This window comes from Pelobates fuscus, chromosome 3 (assembly GCF_036172605.1).
Source record: "Pelobates fuscus isolate aPelFus1 chromosome 3, aPelFus1.pri, whole genome shotgun sequence".
In the NCBI taxonomy this organism is placed as follows: Eukaryota; Metazoa; Chordata; class Amphibia; order Anura; family Pelobatidae; genus Pelobates; species Pelobates fuscus.
In genome coordinates, this window is record NC_086319.1 from 225,318,701 (window position 1) to 225,345,600 (window position 26,900).

Sequence of the window (26,900 nt, forward strand, 5' to 3'; positions counted from 1 at the left end):
GTGTTTATGGTTTCAGTTGTCTTGGAGTTTGTGACAAAAACCTTGGGTGACAATGATAGTTGTGGGTGCTATATTTCATGGCTCAAAATGTCCACTCACCCACGAGTAAAAACTCAGCTCCTGTTTTATTTATTTATTTACACAAATTATATTATACATTTAATTATGATGTCACTGAGCCACTTTGTTTAAGTGTCTCAGAATCATGTGAGTTGGACCAGTAGAGTGTACACATATATTATTGTGTTTACTATATTACCCTATGGTCTTTCTCCTATTTACATTTTAGATTCCACAACAACTGTATAACTGCGGTATGTATTTATTTATTGTGTGCTCTCACAGTTTTTACTTCAATATTTTCACTTTTTTTGTGTGTTTTTAGAGTGATCCACACAGGTGATTGAGCACTTTCTTTTATCATTGTATTTTTTTATTATTTAATTATATATATAAAATTCAACAATGATTAAAAATGTAGCCTCCATGTTTAACTGAGAGTGGCACTGTGACCTTAAAAGCTGGAAATATATATCCGTCCTCTTTGAATATGGAACACACCTCCTTTTTAGACTAAAATATTTTAGTGGAATTAATCTAAAGGCCACCAACACAATCTTTTTCAAATTGTATTAAAAAAAAAAAGACATTAAATATGAACACACACAAAACATATAAGCATAAAGCAAATCGAGATGCATATGCACATTCTGCACCTCTCAATGCAATGGTGGTACGTGCATTACTACGGCAATATTTGTGAGCTTCCAATGCATTAATGGCTGTAACATGGTTAATTAATATGTAGACTAAGTGATGATCTTATTAGTTATATAAAGCAGCACCACATGCAACACTTATGTATGTATCAGTTATCTAATGAAGAAGTTATAATTCCTAGTTTCTGATTATATTTCTGAAAAATAAGAACTTGAAGGAAGAAAAACGTGAAGACAGTTAATAGAGACAGCGATGGTGTCAACTAATTTCAGAAACAATGTAAACTCATTGCAATACAGCTCCAAATGTAAAATACAAAAACCCCAAAAAATACAAAATTATAAATAACTAATTGAAAAAAAAATTAACAAACTTTTAAAATTTAATGATTCAATAGCAGCATTTAACATTTTCCCAGCTCTAATCTTTCCTAAAGTTTACGCTAACTTATTCACTGCCAGCCATTTCACAGACTTAGAAGGTATTACATTACAAAATCAAAAAATGGACTGATGTAGGATAATGCTATTGTACATATAAGGCACATACATAGCAGAGTGTTCATTCTTACAGTCCTAAGAAGCCTCAGAATAATGGCATCCAAACTGAACATTTTACTATTTGTAATGACTAAAAATACTGTTTGGAGACGTTTGTATACTAGGTACCATTTCCAGGTATACCTAATAGATAAAATATAGAACTTCTCAGTTCTAGCTTGAATTCCCCAGTAATTCAATAGTATATCTAGCATTATATATTACAGGGCCAGGAACTTATTACCAGTAACCACTAATGGCTAGAATTTAATGATAAGATATAAAACGGAATCTTTATTAATTTAATAAGATTTTTGATACCAGCGAATTCAAATAAAAACTCGACATTCGAGAGATGAGCAGTAATACATTTCCACTGGCATCGAAAAACCCTATCTATATAAATAAACCGTATTTTGTGTTTTTGGTAAACTGTGAAGAACCAATTTGACTACGGGATCTAAAAAAAATCAGTAGAATTAAATCACGTGAAACAAAAACATATTAGAAAATAAGTAATATACATGCAGAGTTTACAAACCGTGTCTTTAGGGTGGCCCAATAAGTAGAAATATGGGGACCCATGCTTGTCACTTTTCATGCACATGGAGAGACTGGAAGAAGGAGCCATTCCTAAAGGAAGGGGAGGAACAGCCTAGGACCAATCATTAGAATTAACAGAACAGTGACACAAAGAATAATTGTTAGCATAGAATTCTTAGTACTATTAGCAAGTACAGAAACAGAGATCTACATTAACAGAAAATATTATTTGGATATAATAGTCATGCAAATAATATTACTTAATATTAGTGATATAAGCTTTAGTGGTTATAGAAGAAAAGTACTAAGGCATCTTCAGGTAATTTCTTAAGGAAACAAAGTTAACAACCATAAATATTTGTACCAAACCAGGTGATATACACAATGTTCCATTATTGTATTTCTCTGTAAAGAGTGCACAGAATGAGCTGTTTATATTAATCTAAATCACTGATTAGGTGAAGATATTGTGTGAGACAAAAGCCAATTTCTCACAAACAATGGTCAGGAAAAGCTCAGAATTTGTTGTTTGGTCTGGGGCAAAAGAAAGAACATGGTAAAGTGGTTATGTCACCCTCTTCCTGTTAGAAGAACATGACCATAGAACATGCAGGTACAGGATAGTCATCACCCCACATTTCCACAGCTGGTCGGCCAAACACTAACTAATTCACGTAAGACCTTAATCAATAGACTAGATCTTGTATCTACAGCTACTGTCAGCCCTCTGCTTCATCTGCAGCCTGGATCTTCCATGGCTGTATTATGACAGCCTTCTCAATGAGCTGTATTAGAAAAGTAACCAGGAAAAAAATTCACAAAATGAAACACAGCTCTACATCTACCAGTATAAGATACGGTTTAACTTAACTTTTTTCCTTACTTAAAAAACCTCTGTCACCCTTCCTAGTAAGTATTTCATAAAGACAGAATCTTTTACTCACATTGACAGTGTAGAATTTCTTTAAAATTCCAACCCAGTCAAAAAATATCCTGAGACAGAGCCATATTTTGTCAAGCTTGTAATATCCACCAGACTTCAACAGTGACAGATGTAGGGAAATAAAACTCTTTCTATAGAAGATCCTCTAGAAACCTATATGCAGTACTTTTTTGCATTATTAAGAGTACAGTGCTGATGTTGGCTCGTGGCAGCTTAAGCGTCAAGAGGTGAACAGGGCCAGACAGCAGAAGATGGCGGCACCCATGAGGGACAGTAAAACGTACTTTAACTTCTCGCAGAAATAGCCAATCAGAGGTTTCTCAACACAGACTGTGCACATACGCACAGCATACTGATCTGAGGTTAGCCATGCTCCAATAGTTAGTCAAGGGGAGCTAATGGAAGCAGGAAGCACCCCACCCCCAGCTGTTTACGTGTTTCATTAATTATTTATAAATGTGCCGATTTCTAATCTATTATTATGCCATTATTACATGATACTCTTTACCCATGAGCTTTTCAACCTTATGGGTATGGAGTGGTCCTTTAAATGCACAGCACAAGTTTATATAAAATCGTTACTTTTATAAAATTATTTTTTTTTTAAAAAAGGACATTATCTTCACTCATACATTACTTCAACAAGCTGAAGTGCTTTATGCATTTGAAGTGCTGCCTTTGAAAGGCTTGCTGTAACTGCAGAGGCCCAGTCACAGTTCCACTCAGTAAAAAAGCAAATTGTTATAGAAATGCAGGAATATTAATGACACATATTAAATAAAAGATTTTATAACTGTGAAACCCACCAAGCTTTTATGGCACAGACTTAGATGAGAAGAACACTGGAAATAAAGAGAATGTGAAATTAGAGACTAAAAGGCAGATGGAAAGCCTTAATAAGAAAATTGAAATAGAACTATTTATAGTAGAATGCAATTAATACAATTCCCTTTATCTCCCTCTTTTTAAGTGTTCAATGCAGTAGTGACTTTCAGCTTATTAGTCTGAATAAAATGAGGAGGGGGAAAGGGTGATCAGAGAAAACTAGACAGAACTCATTAATCACTTTATTATCAATGAGTTATTATGACATTCACTTCAGATTATATTGCATACTGACATGTGAAGCTATGCCCAGGCTAATGCAGAAGTGATACAAATGAAGGGATTACTCTTTACATTGTGAAATTGCCCGCAAATCTGTACATTAAAATTAAATTACCTCAGGATTGTTTTGATATCCTCACATATGGATGCAAGTGGCTGTGTGTGGCATCCCACAAAATTTAGTGTACATGTGATTTAGGGGCAAGCAGCTGAAGCCTGGGTCACTTTTACACCTTGGTTATGGCAATTTACTTTCTAATTTGTTTTGTGCAACGGAATTTGGCATTATTACCCATGTGTTGTACCAACATTTATACAGAATTCAAATATTTATTTCCTAGTATATTTGCTACATAAATGCTGTATAGCCATAATAAATAAATAACTAGCAGAATTCAGACTTGTTTTCAGTGTTAGGTGCTATTTGGTTACGAGTTTAATGTCCAAGTTGTCAAATATATGAGATTATTGATTAAAACTGTGTTCTTTGTAGCTGTCACTGGCATGGTAAATACCCACATTAGGGAGACTTGTAAACATCCCAGGTCTGTTTCCAAACTTTTTTGTGAGTGGAAGTATGGTTCTGGCAAATTTATTCACGGTTTAAGAATAATGCACTGTTTCTTGAAAAGCTTTTATATTGCTGTTTTAATTTGTATTGGAAATGTTTGAGTAAGTTCATAGTTTGAATTGCATTGGCAGATGGTTTTTGAGTACGCTTATTCTCTTATTGTCAATCTTTTGATAATATTCAGGGATATAAGTCCATGTAATATGCTAAATTTACCTGTCATTCTCTTATAGAGACAACACATGGGGTTTCATACAAAAACTGTGAAAAAAAAATCAGCTCGGTAAAACATTGACGTTTTTTGAGGCTGTCACACAAAAGGAGCACATTTTTAAAAGGAAAACTGCTCATGTAATTGATTTCTTTGGAAACCAAGAAACCTTTTCTGAATGCTACAAATACATTCATTTGTTGAGTCCAACACGATACTATGAACACCTAATTTTGTTTTATGTACCGTACAGTTGATGAATCAAAAGTATCTTATCAGGTAGCACTCTGAGTCGATGGCCTGGTAACCTCGACATGGATAGACATCTAAAAAAAAGCTAGTGGATTGTGTAGAAATTGGGTAAATGATGATTATATACCAGAGTGACACGTTACTGTCTCAAATTTGATTACTTGTTTGAAAAATTGTTATGAATCTATTTCTGAAGAGCAGACAAATAACCCTACGGCAGGGATGGCTAACTATTGCAGTACAAATATACGTGAACTACATCTCCCATGATGCTTAGTAAATTGCAATTCACAAACATTATAATGCAAAGGTCAGTCATCAGTGTCCTACATTAACATTGTGGTATATACAGTTTGCTAATCCTGTTTGCACTGGATTATTTCCATATGCCTTGAAGCTTATTGGAGCTAGTGAAAAACATGTTTATGAATAGAGTGGAATTTAGAGAGAAACAACACATTTCACTGTATTTTATGAAAATGACAACAGAAAATAAATCCATGTGAATCCACAGTTGTAGCCTTTATATCTGGCCTCTATATGGCCCCAGTGTGTATATCTCCTATATTATGCAATGTGCTGACATTTTCTACCTTCACAAGTGCCCTTCCAATATCATATAACAGAGGTATTATAGCTAAATTGAAAAAAAATACAGAAAAATCAGAAAGTCTAAAACTGTAGGACTGCACATCTAGCATACTATTTAGAACTAACCGCCACAGTTGACCAGATATGCAGCATAAAGCATTTTGAAGCACATAATGAAAAGTGAGACTGATCTTGTTCCTTTAATATATAACCTTCTCAAGGCTCAGCTAAATATTCTATGAATATTAAATCAGGCAGAAGAACTGTGTGTTTTTCAAAATTGCAGGGTTTTATAAAGAATACAAATACATATATTAAAAGGAACAGAAGATTCTCCAATAGAAAACTAAAAAAAAATATTGAATTGAAACCAAAATAAAAATGCATGATAAACAATATATTCAAATATTCAACCTTAAAGTTAATCGACATCCAAGTAACAATGTAACTATATTAGCAACACACATATCTGAGAAAAAGTTACATTCAACTGCTTGCTATTAGTTGGAAGCAAAAATATTCCATGGCAGGACTATATCTCCTGGCATCCTGGCACACACATGACTAGAGACAGTTCTAGCATCCCTAGTCATAAAAGGCCCTCAAAAACAAACCAGAAAGTCCAATCACAGGCTTTCCTATGAAATCATTTCCTGTTCTACACAGAAGTGTAACTAATACAGTAACAATGTGGCAGATGAGGGGGCAGACCACCATGGGGGAAAGGGAAAACCCTTCATTTTGATAAACTACTCCCAAATGGTTTGTTAAAAACACATGGGAGTGAACCCACCAAATCCTTGCACCATAACCACTAAACAAGGTGTAAATGGTTTATATAAAAAAACACCAACACTTTTATGTATTAATATTGTACTTATTTTCAGGGGCGATATGCTGCAAGGCCATATTTATCAAAGCAGAACGGAGAGGATTTGGGGGTGAAAAGTGCTACTTTTGCAGAAATCAGGATCAACAATTCATTGGGAATGTTTTTATTTTAATTTTATTTTTTTGTAGTGCAATGACAAATTGACATATTTATATAGACATGTCATTATGAACATCAGGGAGGTATCAGAAAAAGTATGAACTGCTTTTTAAAACTGACTTTTAAACTTTATAGTGTGTTAGGGGTAAATTCTTCCCCTGGGCCGCTAATCTCAGCTGCAGACCGTCCAACCAGCGCAACATATCTACGAGCTCAGGAGAAATTACTGAAACACGACAAGGTCTCAAATCAGATCTCAAATGTATTGGCATCAAATCAAAGTTCATAAAATTTGGTTATAAAAATGGTATAAGTATAAAATGGTTATCACATTTTTATGCTAATTTAGAGTTTATCAATAACTTTGCTATATAAGTAATACGCATGGATGCCTCTGATAGATACTGATAATCAAAAGGGATTAGTGTAAAAATATAAAACAGAGAATAAACAAAATTAATACTATCTAGTATAATCAGCACAAAAAAGAAACAAACCATAAGAGGCATCTAACAGCACCCTCAGTTTAAGCACATACAGAAAGGCGGTATCAAGTGCAAGGATAGGTTTTTCCGTTAGCTCCAACCTCTGGGAAAATTTAATATATCAGCCCCATGAAACTCTTCGCCCTAGGCCCATATGCAAGCCAATAGCCATTGGAAATGTTTTTAATTATGTAATGTGTAACAATGGAAAACATTTTTTTTTTTAAATGTAGCACTCAGCAATAGCATATCAATGAACGCACATACAATTATTTTCCTGAGATGTTATGATACGCCAACAGTTTCGTCCTTGTAAATGAAAATAGCCTTAGGGAAAATATCCGAGTGAGTGATTCTTTTATCCAGCCCCCCCAACTGTATACTTATAATATGCAGGGAGATGTACAGACAACTAGAAATAAATCAAAAACAATCTGCAAAATATGAATTTATATTGCCATCTCATATATTTATATATATATCAGTTCCATTGTGTATTCACTGGACAAGATACAGTCGCGTATATGAATACTGCATTGATGCACAATCTTTTGTATACGAAATTAATTATGTAATCTTGAAGTTCTCTGTGCAATACCATCTTTGAAGGGCTACTCAAAGCAACATAACCACTTCAGTGTTTTGAAGTGGTCACTGTGCTTGGAGCCTGTCTGTGCAACGTTTCAGTTGAAAAGCTGCAAATGCAGAGATTTCAGAGGTTGCTGGGCTGGAGTTACACTACCGATAGTGTTATTAGCAAGTCCAGAAGCTCTTAAGTATGGACCTCCTCTTGTTTACTTCGAATTCCCAAATTATCTACCTGGATTAATATGGCAGAGAATGATTGGAAGACTGCTGATGGACATACAAACAGAAGCAGGTGTTCAGTGGTATAATGATCTATAAAGACCATGATGGCTATAGTTATAAAATAAATATTTGAGTAGAGCTGGGAATGTTAATATACATTTAAACCAAGCTTTCTCGCTCCCTTCACATAACACCAACACATTTTAAAAAACAGTATCTCAATGTGTATTACTGCTGAATAAGGAGTTCCTGGCTTCTTGAACTCTTTAATAGATTTATACTCTGCAAGGTTACAACACTCAATGTGTGGCTATAGCTAAAAAGGAAATATCTTACTTGCTTTCCAAACTTTTTGGGAGTGGAAAAAGAGCAATCACAGGGTCAATTATACATGTTCAGGCTAAGCCTTTTTTATTGGTCAGGTGTAATTGCCATGGAGACAATTTAAACTTTTTTTCTGTGCTTTACCAGCAATAGGCTAATCTGTGAGTGGTCGGTATATTTGTGAGTAGACATTATTAGTGGTCAGCTGATAAAAAATAGAGCAGAGGTTGGATGACAGTCGGTAATTAGTAGCCACTAGTGCCTATCGGTACAAGTACCTTTTAGCTTACGGCAGATATTTATTAACAAGGTTCAAAAATGGGCCACAGGTGTTTCTATTTGTTTTTACATAATTTCTGCTGTAGCTAATGGAATTGCTAGAGGATGAGATGAGATAAAATGCTTTACTGATTAAGTAAATATATTGCAAACATATAAATGGCAAATATTGTGTCCTCTCTTCCTTTACATGCAATGCACAAACCTAGGGGGCTACAGAGATGAAGCCTGAAGAACATTTCATTTCTTATCCCCCAGCCCTGACCTGACCGGTGTACAAAATAAACAGACTTTTTTTTTTTAGCTCTTTTATAGAACTGCCATTAAACTTATATTACCTGGGTGATGGTACAAATATAGGGTTATGTCTATCACCCTCAGATGCCAAAGTTCAGTAAGGGAAGTGTACACAAACAGTAGAATTGTATTAATGTTTTTATATGGTATGGTGCTATATTATTTACATGTGTTATTTACAATAAAAGGAAAGACTAGAGACAAATCTTAACAAGTCATCATATTAAAACTGTGCATGTGAATAATAACAATACTATTAATAGTAATAAAATCATAATAACTGTGAAAGTAGAAACGCACCATACTCTGGAACCTGTCCTGTTCCCCTCTTCAGTAGTAGTTTCACTCTCCTTCCTCCTGATTTAATAAGTTCTATGGCTCTGGCATGTGTCATATCCCTTGTGCTTTCCCCATTGATTTCAATGATTTGATCACCGATCTGTCAAGTTAAAAAAAAAAAAGTTACACGATCAAATAAAACTAAAAAAGCTTAATAAAAAATGTATTTTCCAAGAAAAACATTTTGCTCGACATGATACAAATATATGACAGCTAAACAAGTCAAATAGCTTGTAATACTTCAGAAAGATTTCACTGGCAAACTGTGTAATTCTATATAATTAACCAATCAGTTATACACATCAGTTGTTAGAAGTAATGTTAGATAGGATGCTCCAGTAATGCGTTCTATTGGACTATGAGACATTGATAGTGCAGCTCGTCTTTTTAGTGCCAACTCTTTCATACAGAGAGCTGTAGATATTTAATATTTAAAGTGCATGAGTAGGTCAGACTGTAAAATATCAGTCAGGTATGGGATTTTGCTCATATTCTAAGCTGGACAATTTTCATAAAGTGATAGCAATTATAAACATCAGCAATGTAATGAGTTATACAATTAGCACGTCATGTGGCAAAACCAAAAGAAAAAAAATACAAACAAAAGAAAAAAACCATACTGAAGAAGCATGTTAAATAACATGCAATTAACTGTGAACATTTTAGATATACAGTTACAACAACCCTGGACATAAACATCATGGTGGGTCAAAGAGGAAATCACTAATAGTTTCCAGAAATGTGTTAACCTGTGGAACAGAAGGCCACTAAAATGGTATCATTCTAGATTGGTAATCCATCAAGAGGGAATTGAAGCAGTGTATTATCCACTCACTGGCAAATCTCAAAATGGCTGATGCATGCAGCCATTTTATTAGCTTTTTCTGCAAACATAGGGTCATGTAAATGTAGGTCTGAAATGGTTAAGGTCAAATGTCAGAACGCATCCATGCTTTATGTTAAAAGAAAATACAAAGTTCAGGCCATTTATTTTTACAGAAAAAATGCATTAGGAAAAATATGAGGCCACATTTTATCTTAATCGATTCCACACATGGTAACTTCAAAGTTGATTAGAAAAAATATTTACATAAATATAACCCAAATACAAATTTAATGCATGAAGTATTCTATTAATTCAAACTTATGCTATTCCATAAGGTAGAATTAATTAGGTCACATAGTATATGACTAAGTGATTTATTACACTATTTCATATGATATGGACTAATACCCTTCTGCAAATTGCTTATATGAGAATAGCTCTTTCTTAAATAAATAAAAAGAGTAAACAGAGGTTTTTATAGCGCTGACACTCATCATTCTATAGACCTAATAAGTGTCATTATTTCTTTAAAAATGACGCATGATTATCTCCATAAAATGTTGTTACATGGACCATGATATGGCAGAATATTTCTCAACACATCATACTAACACACGAACTGTAGAAGAATATTCCCCACCTATTTATAAACTGCTATCATAGGGCTTTGGAATTATTTGACACAATGTCTAGGTTCTGTAATTTTTCTGACAAAGTTTCCTTCCTACCCAATTATTCTTTCTTTTGTGGAGGCACAAAAACACATTTTTTTCTTTTAAATGAACTTTAGCTTATGGATTGACATTTGTACAAAATCTAATTTATTTCGAGATACAATATACTGTTAACGACACAATACATACAGAGAAGAATAGTGCTATGGTCTGTTCTCCATTCCAGTTACATTATTGTTTTAAAAGCTTGTTTCACGTCTACATCCAGGTCTACAGAAACAGAGTGAAATGAAAAGAACTGACAATTTGATGTAAGTGTATTGGAACAGTATAATAAGATTATTTTATTTTTCTTTCTTACAACTGAACTATGACAGATACTCAAATCTCATTTGTTTATGTTGTATCTTCAAACAAGAATATTGATGCCATTATACACAAATGTGGCATAGATATAATTTCTAGCATGATGGGAACTTAATTTATGACATCTGCCTCCAGATGTAGTATATGTTTATATCCAGCTTTTGTTTATTATATTCACTCTAAACAGTTTATAAAACTAGTATGCCACTTCATTTGACTGCAGGTTTATTATGTATTCTCTTGGTAATCGGGAAGAAAAACAAATAACTGAACAAAATGCACTAAACAGTAAGTCTGATTTGAGCAATGCTCGATTAACATTATCAGAAAATATCTTAGTAGGAGGATTAATAAACATATAAAAAATGTAGTATAATGGAAAATGGAAAATAACATGTTGGAAGCATACTGAAATGTGGAAATATATTCCTTATATAAACATCAAACAGTGTGTGTATGTATAGACCAAAAGCTACATACTATAATTATAAACTTCAATTTTACTTTGAATGCTTGAATGTGCCTTTAAGGGGATCAAAGCAACTTTAGCTTATTGAAGTGATTTTGGTATATAGATCATGCCTCGGCAGTGACACTGTCTGACAATTAGAAGTTAAATAACTTTATCTATGCAGTTCTAACCACACCTCCCTTGGCTGAGTCTCACACAGCTTTCCCACACATTTCCTGAAAAAGAGTATAATTTTTTTTCTTTAAATTGACAATCAGCAGAGCAGACATGGTAAAAAAACTTTACATGAAGCTACAGCCCACAATGTAAATTTGTCAGATATAAAATGAAATACAGACAATGTAATGGAAGTATAATGCAGAGCGAATATGGCCAACAAAGCCCGTACTGTTGTAAAGCTGCTAGATCCTTAAAGCTAGATCCACAAATCAGTGCAGATTGTCGACTAAATTTATAAAGTATGAAACTACTAAACAAACTGGGAGAGGAAGGGGAAAAAAGTAGGTCTCCTTCATCCCACAGAGTCTCCAGCAACCTTCAGACATGATCTTTCCCATTTTGTGTAATTGCACTGGGGTAGTGTGCCATCTGAATAGAATCTTGTATATGTGTTCTTGCAAAATCACACACACTGACACCTTTGGAGCTGCTTCCTGCATTTCCTCCCATTCATCCCCTGCCACCTCCTCTTTCAGATTATGTCCCCATTGGTCAACATATCTAAAGGGACCCCATACCAAGAGCCTACATTTTTTATTGTCCCTTATGGCATAGGATGTCTAATTGAGAATGGATTATCTTCTGTTAATAACCAGTTAGAGACTATAACAATGCTTAATAATCGTTTAGTTGGCAGAGCAGGATATAACTTCTAAAGTAAACACAATGTGCTGTAATAATGTAACCTATTTTCAATGGAGGCAGTGTGAGTCACAGCCAGAGGAGGTGTAGCAAGACCACAATAAACAAAGACAATTAACTCTTAAATGTCACATAATTGAGCAGTGAGACTGCAGTGGCATGATCTATACACTAAAGCTGGTTCAACAAGCTAAAGTTGTTTTGGTGCTTTTAGTATCCCTTTAAAAACAGAAGTTATAGGCGCTCTCTTTAGTACAACAAAATAGGCAAGGGCTGCTGTTTACAATACAAGGATTCCCAGGACCTTGTGTGATAATAGAACAACAAAAGAAAATGGCGTATACTGCGCCCAAAATTATACGTCCATAGAACTGCAGGAGATATGGTATAAACCTCAGGATGATAAAAAAATAAAAATAAAACCATAATGGTACAGTACAACTGGATAAAGTGCAAAATAGTAAGTGGGGGACTGCAGAAGAACCACTCACATTTGGTGGAGCTATATTAGAGCGCTGCTATATTGTGCATGGACGGTATGATCCCCGTCTAAGGATATGGGGTGGTATAGGTGGTACTGGTCCTCCAGAAGAAAATGTTGGTATTGATGGTATATATAGGAGTAGAAGAGCAAAACAAAAACTCTGATAGTGTAGTAATTACTATAAACTCAAATAAAGAAAAAAGTAATGTACTTACAATATATAGAGCAAGGCCTGCTCTGGTTATCACAGCATAGGTGGTATAATCCCCACCTAGGGATATGTAGTGTGATAAAGCCTCTGGAGAGGCGAAACGCGTCATATGTACTTATGTTTTTATATATATTTTTTTATACTTCTTTCAATAAATAGTCATTTTTCACACTATACCATCCAGTATCCTGCTTTGTATTCTGCTTGCTACCTGATACCTACATATCCCTAAGTGGGGATTATACCACCTATGCTGTGATAACCAGAGCAGGCCTTGCTCTATATATACTTTTTTCTTTATTTGAGTTTATAGTACTTCCTACACTATCAGAGTTTTTGTTTAGCTCTTCTACTCCTATATATGCCATCAATACCTACATTTGCTTCTGGAGGACCAGTACCACCTATACCACCCCATATCCTTAGACGGGGATCATACGTCTACGCGCAATATAGCAGAGCTCTAATATAGCTCCACCAAATGTGAGTGGTTCTACTGCAGTCACCTACCTACTATTTTGCACTTTATCCAATTGTACTGTACCATTATTGTTTTTCTTTTTCTTTTTGTATTATCCTGAGGTTTATACTATATCTCCTGCTGTTCTATGTACGTATAATTTTGGGTACAGTATATGCCATTTTCTTTTGTTGTTATAGTATCCCTTTAAGTCTGCTCTGGATCTTCCCGTGTTTATATTGTCTAGTCCATGCTCCCATCCACAGCTGCAAACACTAAAATCCACTAGGCATATTAACACCTCTGATATAATGAAAATTAGTATAATTTTATACAATAGCACCTTTGTTCCATGGGCGATTGCTGTTAAGAAAACATGCCAGGCAGTGTATCCAAATCGCTTGATTTCTGGCATGATGTTTTCTTCAGGATTTGTTTGACGCTACAGACTAGGGACAGGTGATTAAAAATGTTGTGGGAGTTCTGCCACCACGAAGTGTCAAGAGAATTCACTGGCTCCTCTGCTGAGCTAATCAAATCAATCAGTGGCACAACTGAACCACATACATTATGAAATTCCACTCATAGATCTTCATACAGAAGGAATAAAGTGACACATTTGTCTCTCAGGGAGGGAATCTGACAAAAACAATATCGCAGATTCATCCTTTCAATGTTTTCCTATTTTGCATAATAATACACAAATACATCTGGTTGTTTATTACTGTTCATTTCTCAAACATACATTATCTAAGAGTTTTTTGATTTCCCCTTAGGATGTGACTTTAAACCAGGTTTCACAACACCTAGAATAAGCAGATGTCATATAAATACCAATAAATAATATAAATAAATAATACCAGATGTTGTTCTCACGAATGCTTTTATGAATAATTATTACAGATATTCACGTTTCAGTCTCGATGGCACTTATGTTTAATCTCAGTCACAGAGTTCTATATCATTAGCCTCAAAGAATACTGCTTTGCCAGCCGCATGCTAGGCCTTACCAAGATCTGGTTGTTTGTTTACCAACTCTCTCTAGTTTATAAACGGACAACCACCTTGAGAGGTATTAAGGAATTTACGTCTTTAAATATCACTTTAACAACCATAACCGCTAGTGTTGCGAGAGGATTGCTGTCTTATTTTCCTTCCATCCTATTTATTTATCTCGTCATTCTATTAACCAGAGTTCCTGTGAGTTGCTTTAGCTTTGTGTCGCCCTGCACAGTAATATCAGTGGGTAGCATAGCCTCCCACATCCAGCTGACACTGCATTTTCTATTGTAAAAACAGAATCTGTATGTGGTGAGATACTTATTATACACATAAAACAAGGTCTCATTGATTTAAAAAGTCAGATTCAGGGAGAAAGGTGCCTTGCAGCCTTTGGGCAATTGTTTGGTATGGATGTTGTTAGAAAAGAGAGTTACAAGCTGTCAAGCTTTCTTCAGTTTGTTTTGGAGCCAGAGCTACATGTGTGTGTGCCTCTCACATTTAACACCAGTACACAAAATTACAGACAAAACACCACAGACTTACATACACGAACATGCATACATATATGTAGAGAGATACAGTGATTTATACTTTTATATACATATATACACAGTCATTTACATATCACCAAGTGGCCAAACATATACTTACACAGAAACAGAAAAAAAAATAATTCAAATACACGTGACAATAAAAAATACATTTTATATTTGCATACAGACAATAAAACTCTACACCTCTGCATTCACACAACATTCTGGTTCTGGCATTTCAATAAATAAAATTTTTTAGTAGTGAAATTTTCACGCTATCTTATATAAAAAGGATGAAAGATAGTGTGGCGAAACCAACCTCGCCACTGGGCCCTGGAGAAGCCTGTTTGCTAGCCTCCTACCTGCTGACTATGGCCCCTGGGTTATTTGGGGCATATTGTACTGTATATTGCTGCTACTGGCCCTTTTAACAGCATCTATGGACATATTGGGACTTTTGGGACTACTGTCCCTTTAAGACTGTGATACATATTCTAGTGTACTGCCTGTAATATTATATGTGTATTAAGTTTAACCTGGGATATGTATGCAGCATTCTCTGATTGTTCGGTAGAATCACTCCATTTATTATATTGAGTGAAACTACCGAACAACCAGACCACCCAGGAATAAGTGTGCCTCCAATTACAGTTTGCAACAATGTTGCAAACGGGTAATTGGCAATCAGTGTAATGTATTCTTTGTCCTCTGGGTGGCCGCCATTCGGGAAACAAACACGTGGCGGCGGCCATCTTAAACTACCGAACAGCGGTGTTTTGCCGTCGAGTGTCTGGAACTAAAATCGGACACTTGACTAGGCAAACACCGCTGAGACCTCCATACTTCCAGAAATTCGTATGGAAACTACCGAATGACCCGCCGTTCGGTAGAAAGAACCCCATAAACAAGGGAATTCATTCAAACCCTCTCCAGGCTCTATAACACAGGCAATTCGCCTGTTTTCATTCCCTTGTTTGTGACCGACCGCAGGGCCAAAATGCATGGAACTGTTTTCGGATACTTTACCCATGCGGTCGGTCAAATCTTTGGAACCCCATATCTCACGAACCATTCATCCGAATTACTTGAATTTTGGATATGTTGTCCCCCTGAATAAGGGCTATCCAGCGATGCTGGATTTAAAGGTGTACCCCCGGGTTTTGGGGTACATCCAGAACTTGGCTGAAAAAGTGTACCGGATAATTGAGTTTAATGTTATCTGAGGGGAGGGGATGTGTGGGCTGAACCATGTATGTGATTGGTTATTTTATGCCTCCCCCTGGGTGTGGCCTGTATGTGGATTAGTGTAATAAAAGCCAGGCTGGGTGAGCCAGTCCAGAGTTCCTGTTTTAACCTCAAAGTGATGTGTCGTCTCATTATTGGGGGAAGGATTTATTGTATGCTGTTCCAGTTGACTGCTAGGGGTACAAGCCTATTCGTATGGTTCCTATTCAATGGTCTACAGCATTCATACGCTTGGGAGAATTTAAAGGTTTCTTGGATTCGGTGATTATGGTGTCTGCCAGAGTGCTTGGAGTCCTCAGGAAGCACTAGGAGCATCCATTAACGGAGGTACCAAGTCGGGGTGCCAGGTGATCCGTTACATTGGTGGCAGCGGTGGGATGGCGTCCTAGTGCGAGGTAAAGCAGCTCGGAGACACAGTGCGTTTGGATTTACAATTGAGGGCGACGCTGGTGTGCATACAGCGTCCCTGTTTACATAAAGATTTGGGAAAATGGGGTTCGTAGACCCCTGGGCAACACACACACCTGAGGAAGAGAGTGAATTAGAATGGAGAGATAATGCCCGGATAGAATTATGGTACGATGCCCTGGAGGAAGTCCAGTATCAACGGCAGCAGCGCCTTCCTGGTGTCGCATACCGGTTGGAGGAACAAATGGCCTGGCGGATGCCGCTTCTGGGAGACCAACCTGGAGGGCAGCGGGTAAGACAACTCGAGTACCTCGTGGAAAGGGAACTGAGCTTGGACACCTCATACCGGGCACTGTGGTGGTGCACTGTCCAGCCAGAGACGTGGAGGGCAGAGGGCATCCAGCCAGAGGGGGAGAACTACACGAGCCCTGGCCTGTTGTGGAAAGCCTTAGTGGAGGATGTCGACTTCGGCAGTCCAGCAGAGTCACGGTACTGGGCTATCTTTCATTACCGAGGTGAGATGATACAGGGCCCGAGATCTATTGGACTGGGACAAGACCTCCGCCGTTTCGCTGCCATGGAACGAGAGCTGGAGATGGACTATGTAGAACTATTAAATTCCTGCCAGCCGCAGAGCAGGGACGCAGACCGGGAAAACTGGGTGGCAGACCCAGACCTGCTAGCCTACAGCTGGGAAAAGGTGGCTGAGGTACCCCCTGTTTCACTACCAGCTGCAGAAGTTGGGGACCTCATAGACTGGTCCTGGAGAGACCCACAGATGGCAGGTGAAGATGGGACCGAGATCTCTCTACCGGCCCTACAGGGATGCTGGGCAGTTGGCCCAGATCCCCAGCGGCAGTCTACGGTTCAGGGAGAGGAGCCTGTTATTACCTCTCCCCAGCGGCAGCACAGCTCACCAAGGGGAGACAGTAAGCCCCTCACCAGCGCAGATGGGACTGTGGTCTCTGCGCCCTGCCTACAGGGAGTACAGAGGGTCAGCCCTGATCCCCAGCGGCAGTCTACAGTGCAGGGAGAGGCGCCTGATACCCCCTCTCCCCACCGACAACCTAACCCACCAAGGGGAGACAGAAAACCCCTCACCAGCGCAGATGGGACCGTGGTCTCTGCGCCCAAGTTACAGGGAGCTGAAGGGGCCGTCCTCCCTCCCCAGCGGCAGTGTGATTTGTTGGGAATTGGGAGCCCAGTCTCCATTCCCCAGCGGCAGTGTGAATCACAGGGAATTGGGAGCCCAGTCTCCATTCCCCAGCGGCAGGCTGAGTTACAGGGGGCAGAGGTAGTTGGTCCTTCCCCCCAGCAGCAGAGTGATATGCCGGGAAGGCAGTGTGAAGTGCAGGGAGAGGAGAGCAGCGTCCTCCCTCCCCAGCGGAAGGCTGAGTTACAGGGGGCAGAGGTAGTTGGTCCTACCCCCCAGCAGCAGCATGATTGTTTGGGAATAGAGAGCCCAGTCTCTATTCCCCAGCAGCAGGACACTGAATTGGGAGGAGAGACAGTCGGTCTCCCTCCACAAAGACTGAAAGTAGGCATGGGAGAGGAGATTGTTACCACCTCTCCCCAGCGACGGATCATCGATGGGCAGAGTGTTCTAATGGGAGAGGAGCTGGTTACCACCTCTCCCCAGCGACAGCTTAATGTACCAGGGGGAGACTGTAAGCCCCACACCTGTGCAGATGGGACCGTGGTCTCTGCACTTCCAGCACAGGGGGTAGGGACGGTCGGTCCTGCCCCCCCACAACAGGGCTTTTTAGCCAAAGGGGAGACAGTCTGTCTCCAGCAGCAGAGCTGTGTAACTAAAGGGGAGACAGTCGGTCTCCAGCAGCAGAGCTGTGTAACTCAAGGGGAGACATTCGGTCTCCAGCAGCAGAGCTGCGCAGCTAAAGGGGAGGCAGTCGGTCTCCAGCAAGGCCCCAACCAGACTACTCCCGGGGTAGTGCTGGCACCAGGGCAGAGTACCGCTGGGCTCTGCCCACTCAGCAACCCACCAAAACAGCCTACCAGTCCCCCACACAGCCATGGTGAGGCACCTGGACCTGGACAAGTTTTTCTCTTACTCAGGTGTAGTAACCATTTATTGTGGGTGGGCTGTACTGCTGTTTCTGTTTTGTGGGTGGGCTGCTGGACTAACAAGGGCACTGACCGGCAAGAGGTCAGGTACCCTGTTAGTCTGTTTGGAAAAGGGGAGAAATGTGGCGAAACCAACCTCGCCACTGGGCCCTGGAGAAGCCTGTTTGCTAGCCTCCTACCTGCTGACTATGGCCCCTGGGTTATTTGGGGCATATTGTACTGTATATTGCTGCTACTGGCCCTTTTAACAGCATCTATGGACATATTGGGACTTTTGGGACTACTGTCCCTTTAAGACTGTGATACATATTCTAGTGTACTGCCTGTAATATTATATGTGTATTAAGTTTAACCTGGGATATGTATGCAGCATTCTCTGATTGTTCGGTAGAATCACTCCATTTATTATATTGAGTGAAACTACCGAACAACCAGACCACCCAGGAATAAGTGTGCCTCCAATTACAGTTTGCAACAATGTTGCAAACGGGTAATTGGCAATCAGTGTAATGTATTCTTTGTCCTCTGGGTGGCCGCCATTCGGGAAACAAACACGTGGCGGCGGCCATCTTAAACTACCGAACAGCGGTGTTTTGCCGTCGAGTGTCTGGAACTAAAATCGGACACTTGACTAGGCAAACACCGCTGAGACCTCCATACTTCCAGAAATTCGTATGGAAACTACCGAATGACCCGCCGTTCGGTAGAAAGAACCCCATAAACAAGGGAATTCATTCAAACCCTCTCCAGGCTCTATAACACAGGCAATTCGCCTGTTTTCATTCCCTTGTTTGTGACCGACCGCAGGGCCAAAATGCATGGAACTGTTTTCGGATACTTTACCCATGCGGTCGGTCAAATCTTTGGAACCCCATATCTCACGAACCATTCATCCGAATTACTTGAATTTTGGATATGTTGTCCCCCTGAATAAGGGCTATCCAGCGATGCTGGATTTAAAGGTGTACCCCCGGGTTTTGGGGTACATCCAGAACTTGGCTGAAAAAGTGTACCGGATAATTGAGTTTAATGTTATCTGAGGGGAGGGGATGTGTGGGCTGAACCATGTATGTGATTGGTTATTTTATGCCTCCCCCTGGGTGTGGCCTGTATGTGGATTAGTGTAATAAAAGCCAGGCTGGGTGAGCCAGTCCAGAGTTCCTGTTTTAACCTCAAAGTGATGTGTCGTCTCATTATTGGGGGAAGGATTTATTGTATGCTGTTCCAGTTGACTGCTAGGGGTACAAGCCTATTCGTATGGTTCCTATTCAATGGTCTACAGCATTCATACGCTTGGGAGAATTTAAAGGTTTCTTGGATTCGGTGATTATGGTGTCTGCCAGAGTGCTTGGAGTCCTCAGGAAGCACTAGGAGCATCCATTAACGGAGGTACCAAGTCGGGGTGCCAGGTGATCCGTTACAGATAGTTCAACTACAGTAAACTAAAAGTAGAACAACTAATAAAAAATAAAAAGCTACGTTTGGTTCATATGATTTTCTGTAAAGCTCTGGGAACTGAAGCTGGCACCAGAAGTGATAAAAAAAAACATTTTTTTACTGTTTGTTCCATGTCTCTTTTTCTTTTCCTATATAATCCCATTATGTGATTTTCATTCTTTATTTAGAGAAGGCAGGATAAGCAAACACTGCTGCATTTATTATTTAGCAACACACAATGAAACATAGTTAAAATATAATGCTCATGGAAGAAGCTTGTTTAATGCCGCAAAATGGCAAGGAAAATTGATGTATTATTGAATTAGCAGCCAGGCAAGAAAACATGCAAAACTTCAATAGTTGCCCAAGTGTGTCTTCCCCTTAAGCTGTTCTTGAACATGTCAGAGCCTCAGTTCAAATATCAGCTAGAATAGCAGGTGAATACAGTTCAAGCATTAAGAGAAAGACACCTTACAGATCGTCTTTTACAGTTCTATACTCTTGGACGGGCAAATTGTAGCAAATGGCATCAGAATTAGCTTTGCTGTTAGCTAAAGTATGTAATGGAAAATGGCACTGATATCTCCATGACACAAAATCCCTCTTGGCTTTACATGTTAAAAAAAATTAACGCATTATGTCATTTTTATATCAAATTTTATTGTATTTTAAAAAATGTAATTGCATTAACTTATAATTTCATAAGTTTTGAATGGCGTAAAAGGGACACTCCAATGCTAAAATTAAAATGCACATGCACAATAGCCTCCCAATGCTTTCCTACTGGGAAAGCATTGGATTGGTTGAATTCATCAAACTGGATGATCTCAGCCAAGGTGGATTGTCTTGGGACTGGTATTTATTCATTTTTTTTACTTTAAATTTCTGTGAGTGCCCACTTTCTTATATCATCTGGATATATATATATATATATATATATATATATATATAAATATGTTCCTGTTTAGTAGATATACCTCACATGGAAACACATTCGAGCTATATCTAAACACAGCTTGCAAAATCTGAAGTTCTCTTGCCTGCAACCTTTGCAAGTCCTCCCCATCTAACCTTGCCCAGACTTTCTGTGGCTGTGCAATGACAGACTAGTTAGGTAGCATGGTGGAATTGCATTGAATACATGGATGTGCAGCACATGTTCGTTTTTGGTTATGCTTTAATTAAAATCCTGGAGAACATCAGCAGCACTCTATAAACATACCTCCACCTCTCTGTCACTGTAAAGATCTTCATGATTTCCCTTGTGCTTAAGCCCCAGGTGTTTCTGGAACTGTTGCTAAAATGTTAACTGGGCAACTATCCAGCTTTCCAGGAGACATCTTGGTAATCTATGACATACCAGTGATCGGTGCTAGGCAAATTAATATTTGATTCTGCCCTTCTGTCTTCAAACACTCGAAAGTGAATGAGGGTTACATGGAATGGTGTCATTGCATTGAACCCAGAGTCACGCTGACGTAGTAAAACAGATCTGATTTTGATAGCACAGTATTAGAGTTACAATGTTTTATATTTATATACATTAATAATTATCTCACCATCACATCGGGTACAATCTGTGACTTATAATAATGAGAGTTACTAGTTAACATCAAAGTGCTGATCCCGATGTGATCTAGTCCGCAGCAAGCCTTTATCTGCTTGTCTATGGCCGAGGAGTGCGGTGATGTCAGATGTCACATCAGCACTCTGTGGCACTTCTTACTCAGCAGATCAGCCTTATCCCCGAGGCCCCAGCATGAGCTGCTCCTGGACAGCCAAGCTCCTGGTGTCCACCTGTGTGATCCTGAGCTGGATGACTAACATGCTATGTCTGCTCTATGTGGGCAGGGTAACCAATTACATGGCTGGGATCTATGTCAGGGTGCAGGGGCCCCAGACTCAAATTTGGGCCCACCTCTCTGTATTACACACATTAACCCTATATTACCCACCTTCATGCTGTATTAACACATTAGTCCTCAATTATACACCTCTCTCTGTATTGCACATATCCTACTGTGTAGTAAACACTTTCACTCTGTATTATACACATTAGCCCTGAATTACACACCTTCACTCTGTATTACATCTCTATATTGCCCCTCTGCCTATATTTATTTATATGGATCTGTCACCTTATATTATGCAGATCTATTTGCATCAGCCTATATCTTTATTGCACCTATCTCCCTGTATATTATACTGACTGTATATTATAATATATATTCATCCCAGCTCTCTGTATTGCATCTGTCTTTGAATTACAGCACATTAAACGTGTGCTGCCTTGGTCTCTCTGCATGGGTTGTAAATTATACGTTTCTCTTCACAGCCCCTGTCTCTCCTATTACACATGTACTAATTATCACACTTTCCCACACCAGGGCTGAATGTGTGTTTTCAAGGTCTTCCAGTACACTGGTCCTATTGCGCTGTCTCTCTGTATTACACACTATCTGTGTATATTGAAGCAGTGATGGTTACATATTATCTCTTTCTCAGTGTATTGCAGGGCAGGCTTTATCTTAGACAAGGATTAATGTATAGTATTGCTGTACCATTTTCATGTCACTGCAGTCTATAGGAGGAACAACTAAATGTTCCTCCAATGTCTAACATGCAACAAGATTATGCTAAAGTTTAAACAGCAAGATAATCGTCTTCTAACCATTTTGATGTGCGTCATAGCAGTGCATTCCCCTCCCATGTCTCACCCTCCAGGGTTTTTCAAGAAAATGAGAATTGTTGATAAATCAAAGTGAATTTCAAATTTAAGGCCAAAGTAGCCAAACTGGAAACATAGATGACTTGGAGACTTTTCTACTTTGGCTATTTAGGCATTACATTTAAATTCCTGACAATGCTCACTTTGGTAAAAACCCTGCAGGGTTTTCTTTTTTTTTCTCGTATATTAACCCCTTAACGCCGTTACGGCGTTCTATGCCGTCCCGCTTTAATTGGGCTTTAAAGCCGTTGCGGCGGCATAGAACACGGCTTTGAGCCCTGGAGCGCCCCGTATACTCACCTTACCGGCGCTCCGCTTCGGGAGGACTGCCTCACAGCCCAGGGAGCCCTCCCCCGGCAAAAGAAGCCACCGGGGGCCATGTGATCGCTCTCAAAGAGCGATCACATGGCCCCCTATAGCTGGCTGTGGATCTGCCAGCAGGGGGACTGTCTGAAATGTCAGACAGTCCCCCTGCTGGTGGGAAAGTATATAAAAAAAATATTAAACATGTTTTAAAATAAAATAAATATATTTATATATATATATAATATATGTATATATATTATATTTATAATATATATACATATTATATATATGTAACGTCATACAAAGTGTATTTTAATATTAATATAAGTACATATATTAGTATTAACATACACTTAGCATGACGTTACATATATATAATATATATATATATATATACATATATTATATATATATATAATAGATATATACACATATATTATATATATATATATATACGTATAATTACAATAATAAATAAATAAAATAATAAAATAAATAAATAAAATATTGAAACAAAATGTAATATAAATTATATATTCATATGTAATTTCATTCTAACTGTATTTTGTTATTAATATATATTGGTAACAAAATAAATTTAGAATGACATTATATATATATATATATATATATATATATATATATAAAATACAAATGACCGCAAATTTATATATATATATATAGATAAATACATATAATTACATAAAAGATTACATTGGTATACACGTAGAATTTAAATACCTATAAATGCATATATATTAAAATTCTACATGTATATTTAAGTAATCTTTTAACATAATTATGTGATTTGATTAATTAAAATTTGATTGACATGCCTGACAACACAGGGAGAAAGTGCAAAGAATTTAATTCGCAAGCACTATATTTGACCCTGTAACTCTCCAAGACACCATAAAACCTGTACATAGGGGGTACTGTTTTACTCAGGAGACTTCGCTGAACTCAAATATTAGTGTTTCAAACTGGTAAATTGTATTACAACGATGATATTTTAAGTATAAGTGAAGTTTTTTGCATTTTTTACAATCGAACGGCACTTTTATGGACTATATTATTGTTGTAATATGTTTTACTGTTTTAAAACACTAATATTTGTGTCTAGTGAAGTCTCCCTAGAATAACAGTGCCCCCCATGTACAGGTTTTATGGTGTTTTGGAAAGTTAGAGAGTCACATATAAGGCTTGCATTTCATGTTTTTGACATTGAAATTTGAAGATTGGTTATGTTGCCTTTGAGAGCGTATGGTAGCCCAAGAATGAGAATTACCCCATGATGGCATACCATTTGCAAAAGTAGACAACCCAAGGTATTGCAAGTGGGGTATGTCCAGTCTTTTTTAGTAGCCACTTAGTCACAAACACTGGCCAAAGTTAGCGTTCATATTTGTTTTTGTGTGAAAAAAGCAAAACAACTAATATTTGGCCAGTGTTTGTGACTAAGTGGCTACTAAAAAAGACTAAACATACCCCACTTTCAATACCTTGGGTTGTCTACTTTTTCAAATGGTATGCCATTATGGGGGTAATTCTCATTCCTGGGCTACCACACCGTCTCAAAGGTAACATTACTAATCTGGAAAATTTCAATTTGAAAATGGAACGTTCTATATTTGACCCTGTAACTTTCCAAAACACCATAAAACCTGTGTGACGAAACCAATCTCGCCACATTGTTTTGGAGGAGCCTGGTTGCCCGCCTCCTGCCCTGCGACTACGGCCCCTGGACATATTGCTCTATAAAAACTATATTTGGGCATGTAATAATGTATATGGCTGCTACTGGCCCTTTAAAATCATCTATGAACAGATTGGGACTTTTGGGACTACTGTCCCTTTAAGACTGTGAAGCATATTCTAGTGTACTGCCTGTAATATTGTATATGTATTCATGTGTTAAGTTTAACCTGGGTGATATGTATGCAGCATTCATCTGATTGTTCGGTAGAATCACTCCATTCATTATATTGAGTGAAACTACCGAACAACCAGACCACCCAGGAATAAGTGTGCCTCCAATTACCGTTTGCAACAATGTTGCAAACAGGTAATTGGCAATCCATGTAATGTATTCTTTGTCCTCTGGGTGGCCGCCATTCGGGAAACAAACACGTGGCGGCGGCCATCTTAAACTACCAAACAGCGGTGTTTTGCCGTCGAGTGTCTGGAACTAAAATCGGACACTTGACTAGGCAAACACCGCTGAGACCTCCATACTTCCAGAAATTCGTATGGAAACTACCGAATGACCCGCCGTTCGGTAGAAAGAACCCCACAAACAAGGGAATGCATTCAAACCCTCTCCAGGCTCTATAACACAGGCAATTCGTCTGTTTTCATTCCCTTGTTTGTGACCGACCGCAGGGCCAAAATGCATGGAACTGTTTTCGGATACTTTACCCATGCGGTCGGTCAAATCTTTGGAAACCCATATCTGCCGAACTGTTCATCCGAATGACTTGAATTTTGGATATGTTTCCCCCCTGAATAAGGGCTATCCAGCGATGCTGGATTTAAAGTTGTACCCCCTGTTTTTGGGGTACATCCAGAACTTGGCTGGAAAAGTGTACCGGATAATTGGGTTTAATGTTATCTGAGGGGAGGGGATGTGTGGGCTGAACCATGTATGTGATTGGTTATTTTATGCCTCCCCCTGGGTGTGGCCTGTATGTGTACTCATGTAATAAAAACCAGGCTGGGTGCCCAGCACCGCAGACCACTGCTTGACCCTCAACACGGAGCCTTGTCTCGTTCTTGGGGGGATTCACTGTATGCTGTTGGAGATTGATTGCTAAGGAGTGTAAGCTGATGTCTGCTTTTCCTATTCATCTGCTAGCAGCTATTCGTGAGGTTCCAGCTGGAGTGCTACCTTATTCACCTATATCCAGTTCGTGAGTTTTGGTGCTTTTACAGTAGCTGTGCCTTTTTGGGAAAAGGGGATTATCGCCTAAACGGATTTTTCCCCTTTTATGCTGAAACGGTCCGTAACAACCTGTTAATAGGGGGTACTGTTGTACTCCTGATTACAAATATGTGCATTTTCTTGCAGTATTATGACATTCACAGCTAAAATGTCAGACGGAAATACAAATTTAAAAACAAAAATCTTATTTTCTCACTTTTTTTTATTTTATTCATAATAAATTATGTTCCATATATGAATAGTTAATGATAAATTAAAGCCCTGTTTCTCATGAACAAAATTATATATAATAAGTGTGGGTGCACTTAATGTGACAGCGGTGAATTACGGTTGAACAGACATATAGCGCAAATTCCAGTTTTTGTTTACGTTTTGTTTTGATCAGAACGTGCACTATTGACTCCGTCCTGAAGGGGTTAAAATATGACAAGAGAATATGGAACATGCATTTATTTCTTCTGATGAATGGTTTTCATTTTGACTTGAAAAAAAGATTTGAAAACAAAAAAAACTCTGCACCTTCTCATATTTTAAGATATTTTCATTTCTATTGTTAAAAGTTTTAAAATCAAAATCTTGTTAGTTAAAATAATACAAGTCTTTTAATGTAGTATTGATCTTAAAATAAATGACACATCCTTAACAGTGATGGATTATGATTGATGACAAATTAATTAGTATGTTAATTGACCTTGAAAACAATATAGGACTCTTATTATTGCTGACCTGATTATAATGTATGTTCTGTTTTCGTGTTCTGGTGGTTTATGTAGAAAATAAAAATATCTGTGCCATCTGTGAAGAGCACCATTTAAGTACAATGCACCCGTAGGCTCAAAGCTGTTTCTGATAAAAATTGGTG

General features: G+C 38.2%; 1 protein-coding gene across 6 annotated transcripts in view; it reads right to left on the minus strand.

Moving 5' to 3' along the window:
- The window catches only part of MAGI2 (membrane associated guanylate kinase, WW and PDZ domain containing 2), a 1,040,513-nt gene that overhangs the window by 29,242 nt on the left and 984,371 nt on the right, over positions 1–26,900 (minus strand). For 4 of the 6 annotated variants that reach the window (XM_063448170.1, XM_063448171.1, XM_063448169.1 and 1 more), the window contains one exon: positions 8,964–9,102. In XM_063448170.1, coding sequence (XP_063304240.1) covers positions 8,964–9,102 — 139 coding nt within the window. Of the gene's footprint in view, positions 1–1,800; positions 1,915–8,963; positions 9,103–26,900 lie in introns of all 6 variants that reach the window. The other 2 variants (XM_063448173.1, XM_063448174.1) reach the window with 2 other exon arrangements.